The sequence below is a fragment of the Micrasema longulum genome, unplaced genomic scaffold, assembly GCF_059751315.1.
Source record: "Micrasema longulum isolate JH-2025_06_02 unplaced genomic scaffold, ASM5975131v1 h1tg001558l, whole genome shotgun sequence".
NCBI classification, from domain to species: Eukaryota; Metazoa; Arthropoda; class Insecta; order Trichoptera; family Brachycentridae; genus Micrasema; species Micrasema longulum.
This window is the reverse complement of record NW_028278741.1, coordinates 179661-206808: the sequence shown is the minus strand read 5'-3', so window position 1 is coordinate 206808 and position 27148 is coordinate 179661. Positions and strand designations below refer to the sequence as shown.

The 27148-nt window shown below is 32.7% G+C and overlaps 1 protein-coding gene across 1 annotated transcript in view; it reads left to right on the top strand.

Annotated features, from left to right (window-relative positions):
• The window catches only part of dsb (scavenger receptor class B member debris buster), a 121027-nt gene that overhangs the window by 79920 nt on the left and 13959 nt on the right, over nt 1–27148 (top strand). Inside the window, exon 5 of the mRNA XM_088236456.1 lies at nt 16158–16376. Within this exon, the coding sequence (XP_088092582.1) occupies nt 16158–16376 (219 nt within the window). The remainder of the gene's footprint in view (nt 1–16157; nt 16377–27148) is intronic.

Below are 27148 nucleotides of genomic sequence, written 5' to 3'. Positions count from 1 at the left end.
TTTTAAAAAACAATAAAAATTATGTGCATCTAGTTAAAGTTTTTCACAAATATAAATATGTTATTTATTTATTTATATATATTTTTGTGCTAGTGTTGTATTATTTGCAGTGGTAGTGAAAGAGTCTAGTTAGTCTGGACACAGTAAGCAAGTTGATGATTTGGTTCGAGGGAATAAAATTTATTATTTACAATGTTGTAAAGCAGGATCTGCATGAAAATATCTCTTCTGCGTGCTAATGAAATTTTAAATAAGCTACATAATTTGGAAAATGCAAATAAAAATTGTATTATACTTGTTTCGAGATTTTTTTGGAACACTCTCGATTCTATTAATATTAAATTTTATAAACAGGGGTTAGATAGCAGTGCGTATATGAGGATATTTAGATAGCAGATAGCAGTGCGTATATGAGAGGCGTTAGATTTGTGAGCGCTCTGACATTTCATGAACACATATTGACAATCAGTGGTAATGCATTGAAGATGTTAGGATTCGTTCTGCGTTCTGCCGGAGTTTTCGAAAATGCCCGCGTACTGAAAACTCTTTACAACTCCTCGGTGCGAAGTAGACTCGAGAGTGGCTCGATGATTCTGGGGCCACATGAACTGAAGTACTCTCTTATGATAGAGAAAATCCAAAAGAAGTTTCTGAGATATCTCTACATGAGAGAGTGCGGGTATTATCCTTGGCTCTACACGACTGAGCTTCTCCGGGTTATGTTTGGCTACAACAGTTTAGAGACTAGAAGGAATGTGTATTTGACTACACATTTTTATCGATTGTTGTGCAGTATGATCGATAATTTTGAGATTATGATGAGCATTGGTTTGTATGTCCCTGACACACATACCTACGACAGCGTCAGCATATATTGATTCATATTCCGATATTCAGGATCAACCTGCTTATGGTTATGCCTCTTGGAAGGGCTACCGCTATGCTGAACAACATCGCTCTGGATATTGATCTGTTCCATGTATACGAAGGGGTTTTCCGGAGCAGGATTCTCCTACTACTTTGACATGAGTCTCTTTCGTGTATTTTTTTTTCTTTTTTATAATAGGTACGAATTTAATATATGTTTGTAATGTATATTTTTTTAATATTTTTTTTGCACCACAACAGGCCAGGAGGCTCAATTACATCACAGAACACCCAGGCTTGAGAAAAATCACATTTTTAATTTTTGTGTTCTCACCGGGAGTCGAACCCGGAACCTTTCGTGTGTGAGTCAAGCATCTTGACCACTACACCACAAAGGCCGCCAATATTTGTTATTTTTAAAATAAATTAATTGAATTGAATTGATATTTGAAGCAAATTTAAAAATTTCCATTGAAGGAGTTTATTTTATTTATTTTATTTATTTGGATAACCAACAGCTATATTATATCATATTTATATAACAAAACAAATAACAAATAAGCCAATTACAGGTTTTCACAAGTAGCATCACAGTAAGTTAAAAAAGATTCTCGAACATAAAATGAATAGTAATTAAATGTAAATTTAAAAGAAAAGAAAAAAAATACTACGAGTTATTTTGAAAGCAAACGCCGCACGTTATTAAGATTATTTTCGAATAAATCTATGTTAAATGATTTATTTAGTACATTAAAATTATTAAAAGTTCGCCATAAATATGAATTTTGCCTATAATTAGATGAAACAAGAGGTATGTGAAGAAGAGGGTTATTTCTTAAAACTTTGGAAGGAACATTGATAGAAAGTTTGCAAAGTAGTTCAGGACAGTCAATTGAACCAGAGGCAATTTTAAGTAAATAAATTATATCCGCTATTTCACGACGTTTTTGCAGAGGCAGTAGGTGATGTTTTTTACATATATGAATATACTGGTCAGATTTAAACTCAAGTTTCAACCGGAAACACATGAACTTTACGAATTTTTTTTGAATATTTTCAATGCGTGATATCTGCACATTGTACATAGGATTCCATATTTGTGATGCATATTCTAAGTTGCTTCGCACTAATGTACAGTAAAGGATTTTAAGTGTCTTTGCCATAGTGAACGACGTAGAGCTACGCATAAGAAAGCCAAGCGCACGCGATGACTTTTTTATGATGCTGTCAACATGGGCGTCAAAAAGTAATTTACTATCATGGAAGACACCTAGATCCTTTACACATAATGAGCGTTGGAGGTTTTGACCCTTAAGCACATAGTTAGTACGTAAAAAATTTACTTTGCGACTAAATGTAATAACTGAACACTTAGAAGGATTAAGGTCCAAGCAGTTGGAGTTGCAGTAACCCTCTAGACGGTCGAGATCTGACTGCAGATCAAAAACGTCAGCTGGGGTCTTGATTGTTGCAAAAATTTTCATGTCGTCAGCAAAACAAAGCAAACGCGAAGAGGTAAAGCATTTATCAATGTCGTTAACAAAAATTATGAAGAGCAAAGGTCCCAGAAGAGACCCTTGAGGCACCCCGCTGGGGACCCGTACCCAACTAGAAATAAAATTATTAACCACTACCGCTTGCGACCTGTTGTCTATATAAGATGAAAACCATCTGAAGAGGTCACCTCTAATACCGATTTTAGTTAATTTTTTTAATAGTAATTTGTGATCGATTCGGTCGAAGCATTTACTGTAATCGGTGTAAATAACGTCTACCTGATGACCACCGTCCATTGAATCAGTAAGGTAATCATTAAGTAAGATTAAATTTGAAACGGTAGATCTCCCTTTTAGAAAGCCATGTTGAGATGGACTCAGTGAGTTTTTAATGGCGGAATATAGTTGGTTATAGATTATTCTTTCAAATACTTTAGACACTATACACAGTTTAGAAATTGGTCTATAATTGGCAATATCGGTTTTAGGCCCTTTCTTGTGGACTGGTGTTATAAAAGCGGATTTCCAAATATGTGGGATTGTGCATTCTTTGAGAGATCTTTTGAATAGCAAAGTGATTGGTACACATATAGTACTAGCAGAATTTATGAGAAAACATGCGGGAAGGTGATCAGGTCCAGCTGATTTTGATGTATCTAGCTTTAAGAGTAGATTTTTTACATAGTCTGTGGTAATCACTATGGAATTAATATCTGAGGTATACACATGAGACGAGGTAGATGAGGGATTAGTGGAATTTCTCGATTGGATACTAGCTGGATTTAGAAAAGTGGAGTGAAAATATTCAGAAAATGCGTTGCAAATTTCAATACCAGTGTTTACTCGCATATTACCTAATACAAGACTATTAGGAATACAGTTAGATTTGGATTTGGACTTCACATACGACCAGAAATTTTTAGGTGAGTCCTCGATGGACTTTTCCACGAAGGCAATGTAAGAATCGTGACAATCCTTTTCAAGATGTTTGATTCTATCACGTAATAATTTAAAAGTTATTAGATTGGAGTGATTACCGTAAGTCTTATATTTTCTTAAGTATTTATCCTTTTCTTTAATTGCTTTTACTAGCGCGGGGGAGTACCATATAGGATATGAGCTGTTCAAAGTCTTAACAGCGGGTACAAATTTATCTCTCAGATTTGTAAAAGTATTGTAAAAAAAGTTTACGGATTCGTCAAATGATCTAATTGAGAATTCAGTATGCCAGTCGATGTCAGAGATTGTACTATTTATTGAATCAAAGTTTGCTTTATTAAACAAATATTTAGTTAGCGGTGCAGGCTTTAGGTAAGTAAGTTCAATAAATTGAGCATTAATGAAGAGAGCATTATGATGCGGGTCAATAGGTACCAATGGGTCCATACATTCACTAACATTAACAATGTCATTAGAAATTACCAAATCTAGGATCCGTCCGTGTTTATTAAAAATTCCATTAAATTGCGACAAGTTATGTGTATCCAATTCATCGATAAGTAGGTACTCATCGTGACTTTGAGCATTAGAAGGCAAGTATGAAACATTATCAGTTGAAAGCCACTTAATACCGCTCAAGTTGAAATCACCTATTATCAAATATTTGTCAAGCGGGTTATTAGAAATTGTCATATTTAACTTAGAGAAAAAATTTATCAATTGGTCGGAAAAGGAATTGCCTGATTTTTGTTTACATAGGTATAGAACACATAAGTGTAGTTTGGTGCGCGTACGGGTACCTGCGAGATTAAGAGATAATGTTAGCCACAGATCTTCAGCGCTGGAGTTGAATGTCGGCTGGGCAATAGCTGATATTTCTTTACGTACCGCTAGGAGAACACCGCCGCCCCGCGACTGTCCCGTTGCCGTGTAATCCCGATCGCGACGCCAAACCATATAGCGGCTGTCAAATAGTTCACTATCGGAAATGTTGTCGTTTATCCACGTTTCGGATAGAGCTATAATATCGTAACTAGATATGCTTAAATTACGTTGGAATATAGTAGTCTTAGAACGTAATCCCCTTACATTCTGGTACAGTATATTTAAGTTGGTGTTAGCCATAAGAAAGATCGTAAATATTAATTAACCTAATTATGAAACAAAATAAAATAGAAACATGCGAGTATTGATTCCGAAGATTACCGGTACGTAGTTTAGGCAGAAAAAAATAAATGTAATGTGTTAGAGCGGGCGAGCGGATATAATTTTTTTTATTTTTTTTTTTTTTTTTTTTATTAACATACACGGCATAATTGCCTTTTACAAATTTATAATATAAACATATAAGGTTTGATATTTTTTAAACTACATATTTGCACTCAAAACTTAGGAACAATAATCAAGCCTAAAAATTATATAACATAATATTTAAGAAAAAAAAAGTTTAAATAAAACAAAAGTTTGAAATAAAAAGTATACGAGAACTTTAAAAATTAATATAAAAAGTAAATCAAATTTTAAACATAATAAGGTTTATAATAAAAATATATATAAAAACAGAAAATCATATATGAAGTAACTACATTAAATATGATTACTACTCATCTTTGAAAAAGTTTATAAGGTTTGTTCTATAAGAACAATACCCCACATTAAAAATATCCGATATGTGGGAACAACTATTGCCGAGTTCATGAAGTCGGCTCAATACGGCATTACAATCATACACTGTGCGTGAGTTACTACTGCAAAACGGTGGCACCCGCCTAGTTATCCTTCCAGGCACCCTGAAGTTGACGAGTGACAAAAGTTCTGGGCAATCCCATATAGAATGCACAATTTTATACAAATTTAACAGGTCTATAATTTTTCTTCTATCGTTAAGTTTAAGCAAATTTAATGTTTTTAATAAAAAATCGTAATTTAAAAATTCATGACTAATTCCAAGTTTAAAATTTATGTATCTTAAGAATTTTTTTTGGACCCTTTCCAGAGAATTTTGATGACAATTGTAGTAAGGAGTCCAAATTGTCGAGTTGTACTCTAACTGACTTCTCACTAAGGAAGTATACATCAACTTCAAAGTGCCTATGTTTTTGAATTCATTAGTCACACGTTGATCACGTCAATTCATTAATTTGCAATAAATGTGCGAATAAAAGAGACATAAAGATGTAGATACTTGCGTTGTAGATAAATAAAGTTAAATTGTAAGTAAACATATGAGTATATAATAATATAATAAAGCGAGCGTTTGCTTTCGAAAACAGGGGTTACAAACACATTCAAAACAATCATTGACAGTAATGCGAGTACATAAAAAATACATAAGGAAAGTGCGAGCGATATAAATAATAATAAACATATTAAACGAACTTGTTTAAATCGGTCTCAGTGTTTATAATGTGGACACTCGAAGTATCATTCAATCTTGCATGAATTTTGCCATATTTTACCCAAATATACTTATATCCCTTTTCATCCTTCAACTTGGATTTGGTCATCGTAAGGAGTTTCTTGGTCAACGGAGTCAGATGGTCGTTTATATATATTCGATTGGTCGAATGGAAGCCTAAATCGTTAGCTGATAAGTTTTTCATGGCGCGAGCGGCTGATGTGAAATCTTCCTTTAAATATCGATTAATAAAACTCACTATTATTGACTTCTCTTTAGAGTTATGAACCGGTACCCGTGATATATAATTTATTTGGGATTTAGGAAAAGTGTAGTCCACCTTTCGACTGATGCTGTCTAATATTGTGAATAGATTTTCGTCCTTTTTCTGTGGTACACCCTTTATTTCAATGTTGCTTAGTCTAGACCATTGATCTTTGACAGCCATCTCTGACTTAAGTCGATTCACGTCGTCTTGGACGCTCTTGACTGCTACCTTGATTTCATCTATCTCTAGACATTTTTTTTCCATAGCTGTGATTCTTGTTGTGCAGTCAGTTAGTTTATTGCTGTTAAATTCGCAGGATGCTCTTAGATCCGCTAACTCACTTTTAATAAATTTGACATCTTCTATCAGAGTGGAGAGACCCGCCAGTTGACTTTTAGTATCAAGGATTTCACTTAAAATCATATCAAGTGATACCAAGCTGGCTGGGGATTTAGCTAACGTGGATTTTTCGTAGAGCCTCTGGCTCGCAAACTCTTGGTTTGCAATCCCTGGTTTCACCGCGTTATCAGCCGTGTCTTGAGAAATCTGTATGCATAGAGTGCATTTCAGCGCCCGGCGTCTGTCAGCAGTGAGGCGTTTCGATGGTCCCTCAGGTAAACCGCCACACTTGTAATGGAGTGACCCTTTACACTCGCAGCACGTAAATGAATTGTTCGCAGTGATTAGCTCAGGGCACACGATGCATTTATTAGACATTTTGTACTCTACCCACAATCAAATTATAATTAGTTTAATAGTTGTTTACCGATTAATTGCACTGAAAAAAGATTTATATTTTATACACTGTAACAGGACACGCACTGAATTCAATTTGGTTTAAGTTATGAGGCACAAAATAACTTATTTAATGGTTAAAATGTTTTTTTTCTAATACGGATAAAACAATAATCACTATGGTTCTATGTTGAGTTTATGAATGTTACTGAAATATTTGCGAAAAACTTTGTAAAAAGAATTGTGAGATTTCCAATGATGCTTCTTCATCAACTCCATGAAGAATGCTAAGTTTGCGGCCTCAAGTAGTATAATTGAAATGTGTTTTTGCAAGATTTAGAGACGGTTTTGAATTAGGCCATTTTTAGGTAGGTAGGTATCACTGGGTAATCTTTCGATGGAGATTTCTAAGTTTGCTTCCCATACCCTAATATATTTATTTATAAAATTCTTTTAATAACAAAATACGTGTTATTCTTTTAAAATTTCCAAAGGATGCCCCGCATCCACAATATGAACGCGTCTATAGTATTTAAAATATGGTCATAAGCCCTGTAGATGCTTAGACTTCTATATTGCCTTCTCTTAAATGTTCTTCATCTCTGTTGTTATATGTTAATGTCAAGCATTGTACTAAAAAAAAAATAACCATGCCAAATACGAATGATTTTTCGTGTGTCAATACAAAAAATCACTCCATAGATGTTACTGCAAAGTTATGTCGTCACTTTTGCTGACAACTGTCATTCTAATCAAGCTTTATTGTAAGAACTATAGTATAACTGAATGCATGTATTCTGAATGCTTCGGAAATTTAGTTGCTCCAAAAGTTAGGCAATTTACAAAGCGTTAAAGACGTGTAATTGTATACTCAAGGCGCTTTTTTTTACTAAACAAAATTTAATTTGGAGCATCTCTTCAGATGATATGCGGTGACAGAGAATTTGATAAATATGTATTTGGAGTTGCCTCCCCAATACTGTACATAAAAGATGTCGGACTGATTATGCCTAACAAAAGTCGATAAAATTGAGTTTTCGTATTCTCGATTTCCGCGCACAAAAACTGTACCGATTTTGTTTTTTTTTATGAAGGAGTATCAGAGTTAAATTTTCTGTATTCGCATCTAAAAATAAACATATCTCATATGTCATATTTTCGGCCCCGTGGTGTAATGGTCAGCGCGTTAGCCTGCTATGCAAGAGGTCTCGAGTTCGATTCCCGACATAGTTGATATGAAATATTTATTGAAAAGGGTGTTTTCACACTATAATATTTCATAGTCCCTGGACTGATACCTGAAACGTAAGACTGATCGTCTTACCTTCATGTAACAAAAATGATCAAGACACGCTGCGATTGGTGTACCAATGCAGTGCCCTATGCACCATTAGGTGCGGAAAGGGAACGATGATGATGTCATACATCGATTTCCCACACATTCATCTAAGCGATCGGATTTCAACCACGTTCACTCGGCTTTCATCCTTTCTCTGCCAGTTCCATCCTTTTTCTGCCAGTTCCATGTTTCACTTCCATACATAAAGGTCGGGACTAAAACTCCTAGTTTTATTAGTAATTACTGTGTTTAGTGCGCTGTTCATTTTGTTGCCCGCATTCACTCTCCTTTTAGCATCTTTTTCTACTCTTCCATCTCTTGAAAACATGCTTTCCAGATACACAAATTCTTCTACTTGTTCGAAACATTCGTTTTTTACATTTATTATGCAGTCAGTAACCTCACTTTCCCTTTCAAATACCATCACATTTGACTAACTTTCGTTCATCACCAATTCTCTCTCCAGGCATACATCATACATTCTAGAGACTATTTGTTCCAAATCCTCCTTGCTGCTTGCCAAAAGAATTGCATCATCAGCACACAACAAGCAGCTTACTGTAAAATTATCCATGTTTGCTCCAATACCCATACATTGTATCTCTTCCATACAGTTGTCCATGTATAGATTAAACAACCATGGTGACATTACACTTCCCTGTTTCACGCCTTTTGAGATCGCAAACCAAGATGTGAATCCCCCATTAACTCTTACATACGCTGAACTTTCCTCAAAGATGACAGATAAATGGTAAATATCTGCATTGTGGAATGAAATCACTGCTCTAGCGCCATAGTCCAGAGAGAAAATACGGGAATACGTTTATATGAAGTAAGTCAGATCTCGTTTCGTATTAATGTTTACTGATAAGTAACATTCCAGAACATTTTATAAAAGAGAATATAGAAGTCTAGGCATCCACAAGACCTTACATTGGCTGGTTGAAGTGGCCACTTTACACTCTGTGTAACATTCACCATTCTGCCTATATTTGAACATCTATTTTCTTTTGATTCTTCTATCTGTTGTTGTTTGTGAAGTTAAAGAACTGAAACCTTTATTGTTGCGGGTGATATTTATCTGATGAAAAATAGTTTCAGGCGTTGTCTAGTATGTAGGTGAATAACTCCGTGTGTAATGGTCAGCCCGTTTTCCTACCATGCAAGAGGTCTCGGGTTCAATTCCCAACTTTTTACACTAAAATATCGGTTGAGGAAAAAGTCGTTTCGTATTTTTCGCTTTTATTTCATTGCTTTATAAAAAATATTACAATTATCTGATTTAAGTAAAATATGCGCCGTTATGTTTGATAACTTGTTTTTTAGTAGAACCTTACTTCATAATACCCCTCTCGTAGAAGCCCTTGTCCCTATTGGTAAAAAAATCAGACTACCAATTTTCGCAGGCCTCTATTGAGGCCAAATTTGTACCCCCAGGCGCGTTGACGCGTTGGCCATCGACAAGAGCAGGGGGTTGTCACTCGGTGCCAGGTCTGGACTATAGGGTGGACGCATAAGAACTTCTCATCCAAGCTCCCGGAGCTTCTGGCGCATCATCAAAGATGTATGCGACCTGGCGTGTCCTGATGAAACACGATTCCTCTCTTATTCACCAATGCTAGCCACTTCTGTTCGATCGCCAGCTTCATACGGTCGAGTTGTTCACAGTAGCAGGCAGACTTGAGCGTTTGGCCATGATATAAAACAAAATGGCCACCATTTGGTTGCTAACCAACAAACCAACATCGCTTGCGTTCTATGAAACATAGTGATAGAGCTTCTTTCTAGGTTACGCATTATTACTCTGAGACTGCACTACAGTGCACTTTGCATCATTAGATGCGGAATGGTAATGATGATAATAATGATATGTACAATAAATATACGTATTTCATTAGCTCGCAATTTTGCAGGTACCTTTTCCTTATTTTTTGGACAAGTGTTTTTTTATTTATTTTATTATTCACTAGGCCAAACATTTGAATAACGAACAGTGTAAGATTCCTGTGTTAACTAAATATTTTTAATTTATGTTCATTTCTTTAAAAAAGTAGGACTTTGTCTCACATCATTATTTTATGCTAATATTGACATTCGCAACAAAGCACAAAGTAACAAAAAATACTGTCGTGCGAAAATAAAACATAATTTTGTAAAAAAAAATATGCAAATACTAAATTTTTTTATATACTTAACTAATACATAATTACTTTTCGACAGGCAGATTACGCATTTTAAAGTTGTGCCAAACTGTATGTTGATGTTCATGTATGGTAAAGGCGTAGTATTAAAGCAAAGAAAACGGTTCAAAGATTATAAATTGAATACAAGAACTGTGTTTTGTTTGTGATAATAAATAAAAACGATTTAATTTTCATAAATTTTTTGGTATTTTTCTTTAACTCTACGTGAAATTATGCAATGAATCATAGTATTATTATTTTTAAAAACAGTTAAAATATTTTGTTCATGACATTATAAAAAAAATAAAATGAAATATTTGCGTTCTTATGATTTACACAAATATTTCATTTTGAGGGCCATTTTCAACGAGTTGAAAAAAACTCACTATTAGAAAATGGGAATCAGTTGGGGTCTAGTGGGATTCGAACCACGGACCTTTGATTCGTGAGTCCGAGACACTAGCCACGGAACTGCAACCCGATTATTATATTTTTTCGTAATTATATTTTTATTATATTTAATATATTATAATTTCTATTTTTTATTTATTACTACTACCATCACGCCATTTCCCCGTAGGGGTAGGCAGAGAAAATGGACCGCCACACACGACTATACTGGCATACATTTCTACCTTTTTCCACATTTATACATCTTATCATACATGCCCTTCGGTTCTGCCTGCTTTTGACATGACCAGACATAAGATTTTGGGTTATCTGATCATTTAGTTTTTTTTTTTTTTGCACCACAACAGGCCAGGAAGCCCAATTACAGTGGTGAATTACATCACAGAACACCCAGGCTTAAGAAAAATCACATTTAATTTTTGTGTTCTCACCGGGAATCGAACCCGGAACCTTCCGTGTGTGAGTCAAGCGTCTTGACCACTACGCCACGGAAGCCGCCATACCACGTCTTCCTCGGTCGTCCTCGTCTCACGTTACTCCATATTTCGCAATATATACTTGTTTTACCATTTTTTCGTCATCTGTTCGTTCTACATGACCAAACCATCTTTTATCTTAACTTAATTAATCTTTTATTTATTTATATATACGCCCAATGGGCATTTTTAAGACATATGCATACATAGAAAATTTTAATAAAAGAAAGTAAAAAGACACAATGGTATATAGTGGGACTAGGTGGGAGTGGAAGCGGGAGAGAGGTGTTTATAATTTAATTTGATTCAGTGATCATTTGAAAGAAGACAACTTGTTATCAAAGAAATCAAGACTGGTATGTTTGTCGGCAGACCTAAGAATTCTGGGCATAGGGGAATGAAAACCATAGTTAGTTCTATGGTTATCGGTATGAAAGAGTAAGTTTTGTCTGAGGTTTCTAGTTGGAATATTTTATTGAGCTCAGTAGTTCAGGCGCATCAAAGAGTGAGTTGAGAATTTGAAATAGGACTATAGTCCTTTAAATATAGCTTGATTAGGATGACAAGCTGTCAAACTTATTTCATTAGTAATGGGAAATTACTGATCACTGTTTAAATCGATTTTATCAGGTATTTCATGCAATCATGAAATTCTTTTTCCGAAAATTGATATAAAAAACGCAAAAACAAGGCTACCATAGTGTTTAACACAATTATTCACCAAAAAATGAGACATTTTTACTTTTTTCATGAACAACATCAAATGAATTATTATTATTTATTCGATCAATTTACATTGATCAATTTGTCCCATTTCTAACGTTTTTGATAAAGCCTTGTAAGAACGTCGTTAATAATAAGGTTTATTTTAGTTTTAAAGCTGACTTTATATATTAATGTTGATTTATGTTTCAAGCACTGTATTAAAAAAATTAAATTACACGCCAGATACAAATGGTTTTTCGTGTGTCAATATAAATAACTCCTTTGACGTTTCTACAAAGTTATGTCGTCACTTTTTCTGACAACTGTCATTCAAATCATTTTACATTTTAAGGACTATATAAGGTCGGATTTATTTTGATGGTCTTAAAGAGAAGATATAGGATCATTTAAGAATAATGTTTAGGTTGTAAGATTTTATTTTCTACGGTATTTATTTATTTATTTGACACTTTACATACATATTTTATTTTATTTTATTTTATTTTATTTAGAAAACATACAGTCATACAAAATAAGTACTAAAAACAACAATTTTTTAACATAAAAAGACCAATTAAGTTTTCATAAATTAAAAAGATATAAACATTAAATGTGACAAAAATAAAAAATAAATAAGAATTTTAAGTGAAAAAAGGATAATTGTTGACATTTGCTTTTTCCATGGAGGTAATAAATTAAAATAAATAAAAATACCGAATGCACACTCCGAGCCATCCACGCACACACATGAACGCACATATAAAACATACACAAACATATACATTACATGCGGCACATATACATAGCATAAACCACTCAAGATGTACATTCAGCAACTATCCCAAATAATCGACCCCATGAAGAAATTTTCTGTACAAATGCAACGTGCAGTTAAAAATGTCTACATCAATACTGAGTCCGTTATAATTTCTACAGGTACGTCTAATGAATGAATTCGAGGTATAATTGTTTTTACAAGTTGGTACATAAAAAAGGGAATTTAATCTAGTATAGCGAAGAGGACAACGGAAACCAATATTTTGTAAAAGATACGGCGAATCAACTATGTTATTGAGAATTTTGAAAAGAAAAATTAAATCATATCTAAGGCGCCTTTTTTGTAGTGATTCTATATTAAAATTGATCAAAGATGCGCCGTAATCATTTTCAATGTTACCAAAACGATAAATATACATATAAGGGCGGGCATATTGCCTTAAGGCAATTTCTTCCTACCTACCCAAACCGTTCAGTTTGAGAAAACTATAAATACATGGACATATTGAATCTTACAATTTAAATACAATTAATCAATTAAATACGGTACGTTCCTAGCAAAATATTTATGCTCATCTCGACCGTTTAATGGCGTTCAAATTTTACTAAAAACATTCTCCAGAAGTTAAATATTTTATTAATGTGTCAGCTTGTAAGAATTGGACTATGTTCGCTAATAAATGAATTTAATTCTCAAAAAAATATCAAGTATGCTTCATTTGTACGTTTAACCTTAATCTTGATATTGAAACACGTGGATACGAAATGATATTTAAGCAAAATAAATATTGAATTTTCATGGTGACATTTTATGTCAAATTTTCGATCATTTAAAAAACGAACAGGAAATGTTAAGATGTCGTGAAATTTGGTATTTGCTTGCGAAACAACAGCCATTTTTAACACTTTTTGAGGAAAAATTTGCCTCGTGACATTCTGCGAAAAAAAGCTTTACCAATTCAATAATACTAACAAATGTAATATAATTTTTTTATTTATTTATTTAACTTTTTGTACATAATGTTACTTGTACATTGGCGGGCTTATTGCCAAATGGCAATTTCTTCCAACCAACCAATAAAATAAAAGTTTTATTTTTATAATTCAAGTTACAGAACATATTCAATAGAAAAAGAAAAAAAAAGATTAAAAAGTGAAAAATATATAAAAATAGAAATAAACGTATTTGTTTATAAATTACCTTAAATCAAAACTATTACTCAATGGGAAAAAGGAAAAAAGCGGAAAGAGGAAAAAGGAAAAGAGGAGAGATTAAGGAAGAGAAAGGAGATGTTTCTTCAGACGTGATTTAAACAGAGATAATATAGTAACATCTTTGATGGTGGATGGGAGATGATTCCTCAGTCGAGCCGCATGGACACTATATGAGTTAGAGAAGAAAGAGGAATTGTGTATGGGTATTAAGAGAGTGCCTTGAGAATGAGAACGAAGAGGTAAACCATGAACTGATAAGCGTTGAAATTTTTTACACAGGTATATAGGAGCGTTAGGACTATGAAGTACATTGAACAGAAGTGAGAGGGAGTGATAGTCTCTCTGCTGTCTAATTTTGAGCCATTTCAGTTGCCTACGATAATCAGAAATGTGGTCATATTTCCTAAGACCAAAAATGTACCTTATGCATGTATTCTGAAGTCGTTCAAGTTTATCGAGTTGCTCACAGCTTAAATCAGTCATGGAAACATCAGCGTAATCTAGAATGTAATAATATAATATTAGGTGTAACATAAGTTGTGTCTTTTTATTTTTTTAAACTAAAAAATGAGTAACGAAATAAGGGCTAGTGCCTTGATGCTCAAAATCCCCTGACTCTGTCATCCAAATCATCGAAAGGGGCGAGAGTTTCAAATACCTGGGAGAATACGTTACAGAAAATGGCAGCTTTTAAAAAGAACTGTGAGTGCGGTTAGGAGTAGCCGGCGCCACATTCAACAGTATAAAGGCTGTCTGGAGATCGGAAATTTACTCAGTGAAAACCAAATGCCGCCTATATAACGCCTGCATAAAACCTATTCTCTTTTGGTTGCGAGTCGTGGCACCTCACTAGGGCCCAAAACAGCAAAATTCTGAGTTTTAAGAATAGGGGTCTCAGAAGAATCTTGAGTGTGCGGTGGTTTGACTTTGTGAGGAATGGGGTAATAAGAGAACGGACGCAGCAGACGCAGTGACAACTGTCGCTAAGCGGAGGCGATACGGTTGGCTAGGTCATATACTGCGTATGCCTCCTGAGAGCCTTAACAAGGCATCAGGTTCTCGACGTCCTGGACGTCCACTGCTGACAGTTCGCCGGCAGTTTATGTCAGAACTTCGGGACGAGAACCTGACATGAGAGGACGCAATGGAGTTGGCGGCTGACAGAAATGTATGGAGGCTCTTTGTGGATACCATATGCTTCAGATAGGGAGCGGACATGGAATGACGATGGGTCATTCGAAAGAAATTTTTCTGCTTTACAAGATATTGTGAATTTTTTCATTTAAGCAGTGTTGAGTTTGATGATACATGGATAGATGGTTGGAATATTTTGTTAATGTTAGTAAATATTAGTATTTAACCACTTACCGACTTTTTATGTCTACCGGTTTCAAGACGTACCCGTCTCTTCGTCAGGACATTCATGCAAATACTAAAATACACTTTCACCTTTACCGTTACATTTATAGGACTTATTAAAAAATACATAAATTGCACCCAGAGTTAAAGGGGATGCAAACACTACCATGTCCGAACATGCACTAAATCATGTCCGAACATTCACTAAAATTAGGTTAATAATATTTAGCGATATGTCGCAGAATGTGTGTTGGGGAATTAGGAATGTAAGGGGCTAAGAACTGTCTTGTGTATTTTTTCGCTTTTCGCTTATGCTTTGAATAAAAAATAAAATTTTATGCAACAATGTTTTGAGTATGTCTAAATATTTGTAGACTGGCTGGATTTCCTCCCTAGGGAGTTATTTTAATCAAAATTTGTTGCAACACAGACGAAAAACATTTTTGAGAAAGGAATATAAAAGTCTAGGCATTTACAGAGCTTGACTTGTTGTTGCTTTGTTTCAGTGGCTACTTTCACACTGTACAACATTAACCATTCTGTCTATGTTTAAACACCCAAATGTCCTTAACTCTTCCATCTGTTGACTTTTGTATCCAGCCAGTCTGCAAACATTTGGACATACTCAAACTTTGTTGAATAACCTAACAACTGGTAAAAGAAAGAATTTAAAAATTGTAAAGTGGCCACTTAAACCAGACATTGACAGGTCATAAGCCTTGTAGATGCCTTGACTTCTATATTACCTTCTCTTTAATGTTTTTCATCTCTGTTCTAATATGTTAATATAAACAGCTACCTAGGGAGTTGAATCCAGTCCTTGTCTACCAAAATTTGGACAATCCCAAAATATTGTTATTAAATCAATTATACATTAGAGCACATTGGCTGACAAAAAAAAAATACCATGATGATAGCTATCCTGGACGGTGGAGTGGCATCACAAGAAGATGAGGTTTCAACATAAATATGCTTTGTTTAATTTTCAGACCTTGACTACCCAAAGTGCTGACCTGAACGTCTTCGCCCAGGGCAGTTTGTCCATCGCCCTTATGGCGGCCCGCAGCTTCAGCAACAAGTTGCTCCCCTTCGTCAATGTGACTGCTGACGAGCTAGTCTTCGGCTACGACGATCCCCTCGTCTCTATGGCGCATCGCTTCTATCCGAGGAACAAGAGGCCAATGAGCAGAATGGGACTTCTTATTGCCGTGAGTTTTATTTAATTAATTCGTTAGAATTAGACACTTTTAAAATTTAAATTTTGATCGAGGATGTTCAGTTCATTTTCATTTTTATGTATATTATTATCTTTTTAATTTTTTTTTCGACCTCGTGGAGAAATGGTTTCCTATCATGCAAGAATATAAAAATTATCTTAAGAGTCACAATCAGAACTAGCTCCCTCGGTGTATTTGAAAATTTTAATGTAAAATCTATGTAGCACCACTTTTCAAGAGTTACGGTAACATCTTGCACGGCACTCGAAGACTAGAAGCATTTGATGTTTTATTTTTGGAATGAATTAAATCGCATTTTTGTGGTTCATGCACTCGAGTTTTAAACTGTACGTTAAAAGTAATCACTATTGCAATTACTAAGTAATACATTTGCGCTTCATCTTTTTTACGTGTCATGTCGGGTCCCCGATGACGATCACTTGGGAGAAAGCTTCCCTATCTTGAGCAGTGCGAAACAGCTCCTCCACAGTTCTAATCCTGGTCCATGCTCGGATGTTTCGAAGCCAGAAAAGCTGTTTTCTTCCGACCCCTCTACGTCCCTCGATCTTCCCCTTCGTGACAAGCTGAAGTATGGCATATTTATCACCAAAATATGAAATCTTACGGAGCTTAACAGTGGTGAATAGTTCTCTATTAGTATTGGCTCTACGTAATACTTCATTGTTGGTTATCATATCGGTCCAAGATATTCTTAACATTCTACGGTGGATCCGCATTTCAAATGCTTCAAGGCGGTTTTTATATTAACTTTTAGAGTCCACGCCTCTACAGCGTACAGTAAGACAGACCATATATAACATTTGGCCATTCGTTGTCTCAGCTTAAGGTTTATATTATCGTCACAAATAAGATTTTTCATTTTGTTCAATCCTGTTTGGGCTGCTTCTATTCTGCATTTTATCTCAATGTCGGGGTTTGGATTTTCAGTGATGATACTGCTTAAGTACCTTTACTGTTTCACTCTCTCAATATTGATACCTTTAAGTTGGAGATTTACATTTAGATTACTCTCTCGGCTAAAAACCATACGTTTAGTTTAATTTCAATTAATATTTAAACCAAAACGTTCACCGACGGAGTTCATCTTATCAAGCAGTTCTTGGAGGTCTTATATATTATCAGCAATTAGAACGGTATCATCTGCATATCTAATATTATTGATAGTTACACCGTTTACCTTCACACCGAGATTTGTATCAATCAGAGCTTCGTTGAAGCCAAGTCAGAGTACAGGTTAAACAAAGTAGGCGAGAGAATACAACCCTGTGGGACCCCTCGCTGGATGGGAATACCTTGTGAAGTATTTCCATTTTCCAGCTTAATGATAGAACTCTGGTCCCAATACAGGTTTTTTTATTATTCTCACATCTTTTTCGTCTATACCGCAACTCAGTAGCTTTTTTATCAAATCTAAGAGTTTTACTCTGTCAAATGCTTTTTCGTAATCAATAAAACAAGCATAGGTGTCTTTTCTTTGGTCAAAACCGTTTTGCAGCAATACATTTATTGTTGTAAACGCTTCCCGGGTACCAAAGCCATTTCCGAACCCAAACTGAGTGTCATCTAAATCTCGTTCACACCTTAGTTTTATTCTGGCATGTGTTATTTTAAGAAATAATTTCAATACATGGCTTAACATATTACAACAGAGATGAAGAACATTTAAGAGAGGGTAATATAGAAGTCTAAGCATCTACAGGGCTTATGACCTGTCAATGGCTGGTTTAAGTGGCCACTTTACACACTGTGTAACATTCACCATTCTGCCTATATTTGAACATCTATATTCCTTCAATTCTTTCATCTGTTGATGTTTGTGAAGTTAAAGAGCTGAAACCTTTATTTATGCGGGTGAGATTCATCCAATTGAATTATTTCACCTACATACTAGGCAACGCCTGAAAATATTATTTTTTCAATTTCTATACTTTTTCATGGACATGGTAATTTATCAAAAATATTTTGAATTTGTCCAAATTTTTGTAGACAAGAGATTTGGACAAACTCAAAATATTGTTAATATGTGGCTCATTAGACTTATTTATTTATTTATTTTATTTTATTTTATTTGGGATTTTTACAGCTATTACAAAAACAAAATAATTTGAAAAATCTTAACAATACTAAAGCCAATATAAAAAATCCACTGTAAATATAATGACACATAATATATAAGAAAAGAAGTTTAGTAATTGTATTTGTGTGACGTTTGTATTCATGTGTATGTGAATGTGTGTATGCGTGAATGAATGAGGGAGAGGATACATGTGCGTGTGGGAATGAATGAGGGAGAGGGTGCGTGTGTGTGGGTGCCGAAGTATGAAAATGATATATTTGCTTAAAACTTGTAAATTGTATTAAAAATGGTACAAGAAAGAGCTTAGTAAAAAGTTAGAAACCTTTTTGTTAAAATTCAAATGACGAAATGATATAAATTGTTTTTTTTTTTTCAAGTATGTTATATTTCAAAACCGTATTCTGAAAAAAAAAAAAGGATTTTTTTTTTAAAGTTTAACTGATACACATCGAATGAATAATGTGCGACGAGTCCTATACAATACGAGTTTGGTTGGTAACCACGAAATGCAGTAAATACGAAATAATGACAACAATAAAATAAGGGCGATAATCATTGTGTGCTTCATCGAGACATAAATCTGCCGTTTATTATTTTTTACACAATGGATGATATTAAGTACAGTAATTTGAGACGAGGAAAAACCTTAACCTAGCGTGCTAGGTTTTACTATTGTTTTACTTTTTGTAACCTGGTGTTATCGTTCTAAGGCAATCACTATAAATTTAAAGCATTTTACGCAACTAATAATTTAGAAAAATTGTTAAAAAATCACATAGATAAAGTCTCTGAATATAATGTAATAAATCTGGCATATTAAATTGTAATATGCCAATTTATCAGTAAGGGCTCTACTTTGGTACAACTTTTTTTGTTTTTTTACAAAATACATAAGAGGTAAAACAGAGTACCGTAAAAAGGGGTTAAATTGCACCATCAAGGGTAACATTGCATCAAAAAAAAAAAGTTTTTAGAGACACCTGTTGTCATTGCTACTAACAATAACTCATTGTTTCTCCAAATATTCAATGGATGTCACTTTTCACTTTTCACTCTTACCTAAGGTTATTTTCCATTCAATATGGTACTTTAGTACTGAGCGATTAGCGGTCTGGGTAGGTTGTACAGTTTTTATGAATAATTTCCATAGGTAATTCTTATCACATCTTCAACAGTGTGTACCTATCATTCTAAGGTGAGTAAAGTGGTTTCGTATGTTGAATTTTGTCATGTATTTGATAATACCAGTATTTCTTACTAAATTTACCAAAAAATATTAATATTAATATTTCCATGTCCATGTGGAATCTATTAAGATACTGAAGGAAAAAAAAAGTGATGCAATGTCACCCCGCCCTAGGGCTTACTTTGCATCATTTTTCAAAAAATTATAGCTTGTATATGAAACTACAAAATATACTTATAATCACAAAAAAGTAAAGGAAATATATTATTTAACCATGACATTTATTGTCAAAAACACTACTCATCTCCTCGATGAAAAAAATCATTATAGCTGAAAAGTTATTAAAAAGTGATGCAATTTAACCCCGTTTTACGGTATTCAAAATAATAAAGCATAATTACATAGCAATGAAATATATATAAATAGTAAAAATAGTAAACAAAAAAATCCCACAAAGGCATGGCCTGTTCGTGGGTATACAAGAAAATGTTGATGAATTATTGCTCCTATAACAAATAATGGACGGTTATAATATTTTTGTGTAACATAAGAAAGAGGAAATAATGTATTATGTAAAAGATTATGTGTTTTTTTTATTATTGTAATTAAAAAAGGAAATAAAAAAATATAAAAGAAAACATAAGAATATTCCTTATTATTTAAAGGGCAACAAAATACATCATAGAAAAAAAGAGTAAATAGCTTTAGTTTGAATCCAGGATATTGCGTGTTTTTTAAAAGAAGGAAAATTTTGAAAGTTTGGAATCAATGAAATATTATCAGTAAAAAATAATTAAATATTTTTGGGCCTATAAAATATGCATGTCTCTGTGCGAGCCTCGTTTTACAATGTGGTATTTCTAATACGCGATTCCTTGTTTGACTTGATCTATTTGAATTACTTGTGAATAAATTTTGGTTGTTAAATATATATTTTAAACATTGAAAACAATATATTTGTCTTAGGTATGAAGTTTAGCTACTTGGAACAATTGGAAAGAGGGAAAAGTGCGATTTTTGTGAAGCATTATTTTTAATACAAATTTTTTAACAGTTTCGAATGGTTTAATATGGTTGTTGGAAGTTATGAGTATGCGTCGCACTCCGAGTATAAACACAAGTTGGTACATAATTACAACACCAGGTTTACTAGTATGGAAGGGCCAGCTGTTCCTCGATATATAAATAAATTAAATTAAGTGATTCGAAAATTATATTGAATTGAATTGCAGTAAATATGGCAAAAGGACACCGCAATACAGTATACCTAAAATATTTAACATGCTATCAATCCAATATAAAAAATACTGTGTTACATACAGAAGTGAGACGTATGCTCAAAATATGATTAATTGAAAAAAGATTTTTGTATTAGTGATAGATTTTAGTTTTTCATAGTGTAATAAAATATGGTATTATATGTAACGTTTTTCAAGTAAAATTATTATTAATGTTGGTTAAGTATGAATAATCGAAGCAATTTATAAGAACCTTTTAACGAGTTATATATATACAACTCAGCGGGACTTTAATTGAAGATTATTCTGAAAAAAAAAATGTTTTTTTTTTTTTTAATAATTGCATTCAATCTACATTGGAAAAACAAAAAAAAACTTTAAAAATAAGACATATTACAACAGAGATGAAGGACATTTTAGAAAAGGTAAAATAGAAGTCTGGGCACCCACTTACTTTTATGTAATATTTTGTCTTTATGTATATAAAGTATTAATCATAATGTAATTCGAGAGCCATTCGGATTCTAGACTGACAATTATGTCAGAATTTTATTCGACTTCAAAATTTATTTATTTCTACCTCATATTTGAAATAGGAATTTCAGAAAAAAACTGTCTACTTCGTTCCATACAAGTTTTTGCATTTTTGCATTTTTTTCATTTTGTAGAAGAGGAACCTCAGTCCGTTTCCTTTTTCTCAGCATTTTTACCAGAGTCAAAAATAAGTGTAGCTCGCTATCAGCGACTTAAATATTATTATGTTTATGTATCTTATATGTAATTCTTCTATACATGTAATGTCACTGAACATCTCTTCAACGGCTTAACCGATTTACGTGCGGTTTTCAGCGAAATGTAGATCTTTGCACCGTGCGTGTTCGCAAATATTAAAATTAAAATTTTAGTTTTAATGCAAAAAAAAAGTTAGAAGCATAAATCTTGTTTTCGTCGACCTACCAGGGTTGCATTTGACCAGAATGCATGTACAAAAAAAATGTTTTTTGTGTTTAAAAAAGTTGGCTTTTAAATGTTTACAAACAGCATTCGCTTTTTATGGATTCCAATCAGATTCTTTCCCTACATTCCTTATAATTTTTCCCATTTATTTCTTTTCACGGGATTTTTGAAAAACCAAAATAATATTAACCAGATAAAAAATAAATTTTTAAAAATCACATTCATGAATAAAGTGCACCCCTGCTGGTGAGAAGAGCCGAGTTTGACATTAGCAAAAAGAACTCTATATTTGAAATTTAATTATTTTATGTTTTGGAATTCAACCATATACAAGAAACTAGGTACCTATTGAAATACAATATTTGAATGTTAATAACTTTTAGTTTTTTTTTAATTCAATCATAAACAAGTACCTAGGTTCCTACTTACCAATGAAAAGTCTTTTAGAAAAAAGCAGGCAAGCCAACGTCTGTCGGGTCCGCTTGTTATTTATATTTTATTTTTAATATTGAGCTTTATATTCTGTTTATGCAAGGTTTAAAAAAAAAATCCTTACCATAAAGTAAAATTTGACTTCTTTTTCAACTTACCTTTTTGTTTGACATTCGTATTTACCTGTTTAATAATTTTTACATTTATATGTAATTTAATGATCGAAGCAATATCCTGTTCTATTAAAACTCACCATTTATAAGAAAAAATAATATTCATGTCCATTTCAAGACATCCTAAAAACTCTTATTAAATACATGATATTTTAAATATAATGTTTATTTAAATCTTTCAGAACACTAATATATTGGTGTAATTATAATTAGAATATTCACATTATAACGTGAATTAATGAGTAGTTTTCCAATGATTCGCATTATTCTAATATTTTCCAATGATTCAACTCTATTTCGTTTTTTTTAATGATTTTTTTTTTCAATAATTAACTTGATTAATAAAAGAAAAACATTTAATATTTTTGATGTTTGAAGCAGTTACTTTATGGAACATTATTATTTAATCTATTCAAATAAAATAAAATCACTTAGTTTTTGAGTACCACTTACATTTTTTATTATTTGACAACCAACGAGTTTCGGCAATACTATGCCTTCTTCAGAGTCAATTACAAACTAACATAACAATTCGAAATATAATTGATGTACAGGAACTTTTAAAGATTTATTTTGCATTGTGCCAATCAATTTTGGAGTACGGTATAATCGGTTGGGGTGGTGCGAGTGACACAGTTTTAAATGGTGTATTTGTTGCACAAAAATCCATCATTAAAATAATACTCAAAGTCCCGATACAGACATCTACTGAAGAAATATTCCATAAATCACAACTTATGACACCAAAACAATTATACGCTAAAACGATACTCACTTATAGATTCAAAAACTATTCTTACTCAAATGAAAGACATAACCCCCCCAATACATCACATACAAATAATATAATCACCAGACCCTCAACACATAGACAACTTAAACAAATACAAACTAATACCACTTTCGGACAAAGGGATTTTGAGTATTATTCAATTAAACTCTATAACCTACTTCCACTATCTATTAAAGCAATTAGTATTGAGAAAATGTTTAAAAAGGCTATAAAAAATGGATAGTGGAGCTAGGTAGAAGTAAAATGGGTTGTCTCATTCGCCCAACTGGACTTTGACTGAACTGGACCCTATTCGGATAATCGAAATATTCGATCATTGGATTTTTTCCCTTCATTAAAGTTATATTTGAATTAATTACTGTACGTATGTATGTTAAAAATGAGAGAAAAAAAACATATTTTAAAGAAAAAGAGCTTTTACCTTATTAAATAAAAGTAAAATGGATTGTCTCATTCGCCCATACCAATACTGAATCAACTGCTCCACAACTGTATAGCTTATGTTAGGTTTTTGTTATTTTCATTGTGTGTTTTGTAATATAAATAATATAGATGTACATAAATACCTTGTTTTTAAAACTGTCTGAATATTTGTTAATAATGTTTGTTTTTTAAGTTAGTCTTCTTTGTTTATTCTCAAATGTAATTTCAAAAAACTTAATTGTTAAGTGTCCTCGGCACGGGAAACCCCAGTGAGGTCACATTATTTGTTTTATTAATTATAGTTTGTAAGTGAAAAATATGAATAAATAAAATAAATAAAAATAAAATATATAAATTTTTCACAGTGAAGGTAGAGTGGGCGTGGCTACGAGGGTAGGAAGAGAGGGGGTTTGTGTCTGGATTTAAGGAGAGGAAACATATTTAAAATGGGACTATTACTAAGATTTATTTGATTATTAATAATATTTAAATTTTTATTTACAGTCTTTCTTATCTCCAATATTTCAAAAGAATCTTAAATATACCGATGTCAAAATTGAATTTTTAAATTGAACTAAACACAATTAAAGCAATTGCCATTAATAATGGTTACGATCCAAATATAAAAAATAAGATTTTAAACAAAAAACAAAAACAATATTTTAAAAATCAATTCATGTTTTCAATCAACAAGGATTTAAATATTAATTGACGGTGGAGAAGATTTTTAAACATTAACAATTATTCAAATAAAATTTTAAAAGATTTACCGGATGATATAAAACCAGCATTTTACACAACCAATAATATAGGAAGTATACTAAAAAACACTAAACAAAGAACTGATCAATTAAATCGATAAGGCATTTACATTTACAAGTTGATGTGCCATGTCTAAGAGTCATTTCGTATAGGAAAAACTTCACGTACTTTTAAATCTAGAGTTAAAAAACATATGAGATGTCTTAAAAACAATATTTTTTCTGAGTTTGCTGACCATATCCTAACGAATAGTCACTCATTCAACTTTGAAGATGGCATCGAAATTCTACATACAAACAAAAAAGGATACGCACTTGATTATTTTGAAATATTGGAGATTAAAAAGGCTGTAAATAAAAATTTTAATATTATTAATAATCAAATAAATCTCTTTAATAGTCCCATTTTAAATATGTTCACTCTCCCTAAGTTCACACACAAACCCCCTCTCTTCTCTACTTCCGTAGCCACGCCCACTCTACCTTCACTGTGAAAAGTGTATATATGTTATGTTAGTTTGTAATCAACCCTGAAGGAGGCATACTATTGCTGAAACTAGTTGGTTGTCAAATTATAAAAATATAAGTAGTACTTAAAAAAAAAGTGATTTTATTTTATTTTATTTTAATATATTTAAAAACATTTAACATTGATATTTGTAGGGAGATATTTAAATTTGTTGCAACAGAGAGGAAAAACATTATTGAGAAGGGAATATGGGAGTCTAAGCATTTGCAGGGCTTATCACCTGTCATTGGCTGGTTTAAGTGGCCACATCAATTTGTATATTATAATTTATTTTGTAAATAGTGTCTACTGTATGAAATTTAAATGAATTATATAGGTTTCCCGTATTGAGTGTTGAGGTTTTCTTTAAAATTACCTAAGACTTTTAAGCTTTATTGGCTATTATTTAATTTCTCAAATACAATGAATTCTGTTTACTTGAAAGGACTGTTTTGTCAATAAGGAAAATGGGCCCGAGCATTTTACATGGATGCATATTTTTTATATTCCCAGTAAACGAATAAAATAAAATATCACAAAGGCACATGTACATCCTTCGTAGGCAAACATAAACACTTTTTTTTTGCATATTGGTTTATTGTGTGTTTTGACATTTTATTTTACTAACATATGCAGGCTGGCCAGACATTCGAACTAAAAAAATGCGGTTATAAAAAGACCCTTAGATCTGTAACTTAAGGTAAATTATTTTCATTTTTCGAGATGTAAAACAAAGTATATTTTTTATTTATGTAGATGCATATAATATGTATTTGTATGTTCATTTTAAGCCAACATACGCGTGTTGTCATACCTACCTCGTTTGATTGTTGGCATTACATCGTATTCACTACATTTTGCATGGTGCTCGTTGCACATTATTCATTCAATATGTATTAATTAAATTTAAAATTAAATGATTTTTTAAGAATAAGGTTTTGAATAACATCATACTTTTTAAAATTTAAATTAAAAAAATTATTAACTAAAATATTTTTAACCGCTTCAGTAGCTCAATCACAAATAACTATCGACGTGCTTAAACACATGCTAAGCAATTGTGCGAAAAATAATGAACATGCTTAAGTTATCGCAGCCATAAGTCAACGCATGTGTAATCTCTAAGTCAACGCTCGAGTCGGTTTGTTTTTTGTTTTCCTCGTAAATAAATACAGTTCACTGGCGAAAAATCGTCGTTTACTATAAAAAATAATACAGTATATTGCATTTTCAAAATAGTAAGTAATAGAGTATCTAATACAAACAAGTGAAAATTAAATTACAATTACTATGGCGACTACTTTTCTTGACATTTGGCTTGCCAACCGCCGGCTACATGCAATAAAAAGCATGATCAATAATGAATTAATAAATAAAAATAGCAGTTTTTGAATATTTTCCATATTTTCACCGGTAAAATTCAAATGCATGAAGAAGTATAGAAATTAAAAATAACACTTTCAGGCGTTGCCTTTACAATCCACTATAGTTACTTTCTACGTCCACAAGTGACAGCACTGCAGTTGCTCGCAAAATGGCCGACATTGGTGTTCGTTTTAGACAGCGTTCTGTAATTGAATTCTTGAATGCAGAAGGTGAAACGCCCATTTGCATTCATGAAATACTAAAAAATGTGCACGGTGATGCAACCAGTGGATATCAGCACTGTTAGATGATGTGTTCGTCGCTGTAACGAAGCTGAAGGACTAACGCCGCTGGCTGACAAAAAGCGGAGCGGCAGGTCGTTTGTTTAAATTTCATTGATAAACCCTTAGGGGTTACAAATATTTAACAAAATATTTTTACTTCTAAATTTCACATTCTTCTGTTAAAAATAACATTTTTAACATCTTTTGTAAAGGTTGTCTGAGTCTTTTGTTTAGTTTTTTGTGGTAGTTTATTGTATAATTTCAGTCCATGGTTTATTAGTCTCGATTGTCCTTTTCTCGTTTTAAAAGGTTGTGTATGATATTTTTCTGATATTCTCGTATTGTGTTCATGTTTACTACAGTTTTTTCAAGTTTTAATTCTTCGTCTACAATTACATCAGTGGCTAATTTATGAATACATTTTAAGGATTCTAGTTTAAAGAGTTCAGTTACATTTAATTGTTTAGTTTGTTTAAAAAGTTCTTTAGTTGCTGTTAGATAGAGTAGGTCATAAACTAACTTAAATATTTTATTTTGCTGTCTTT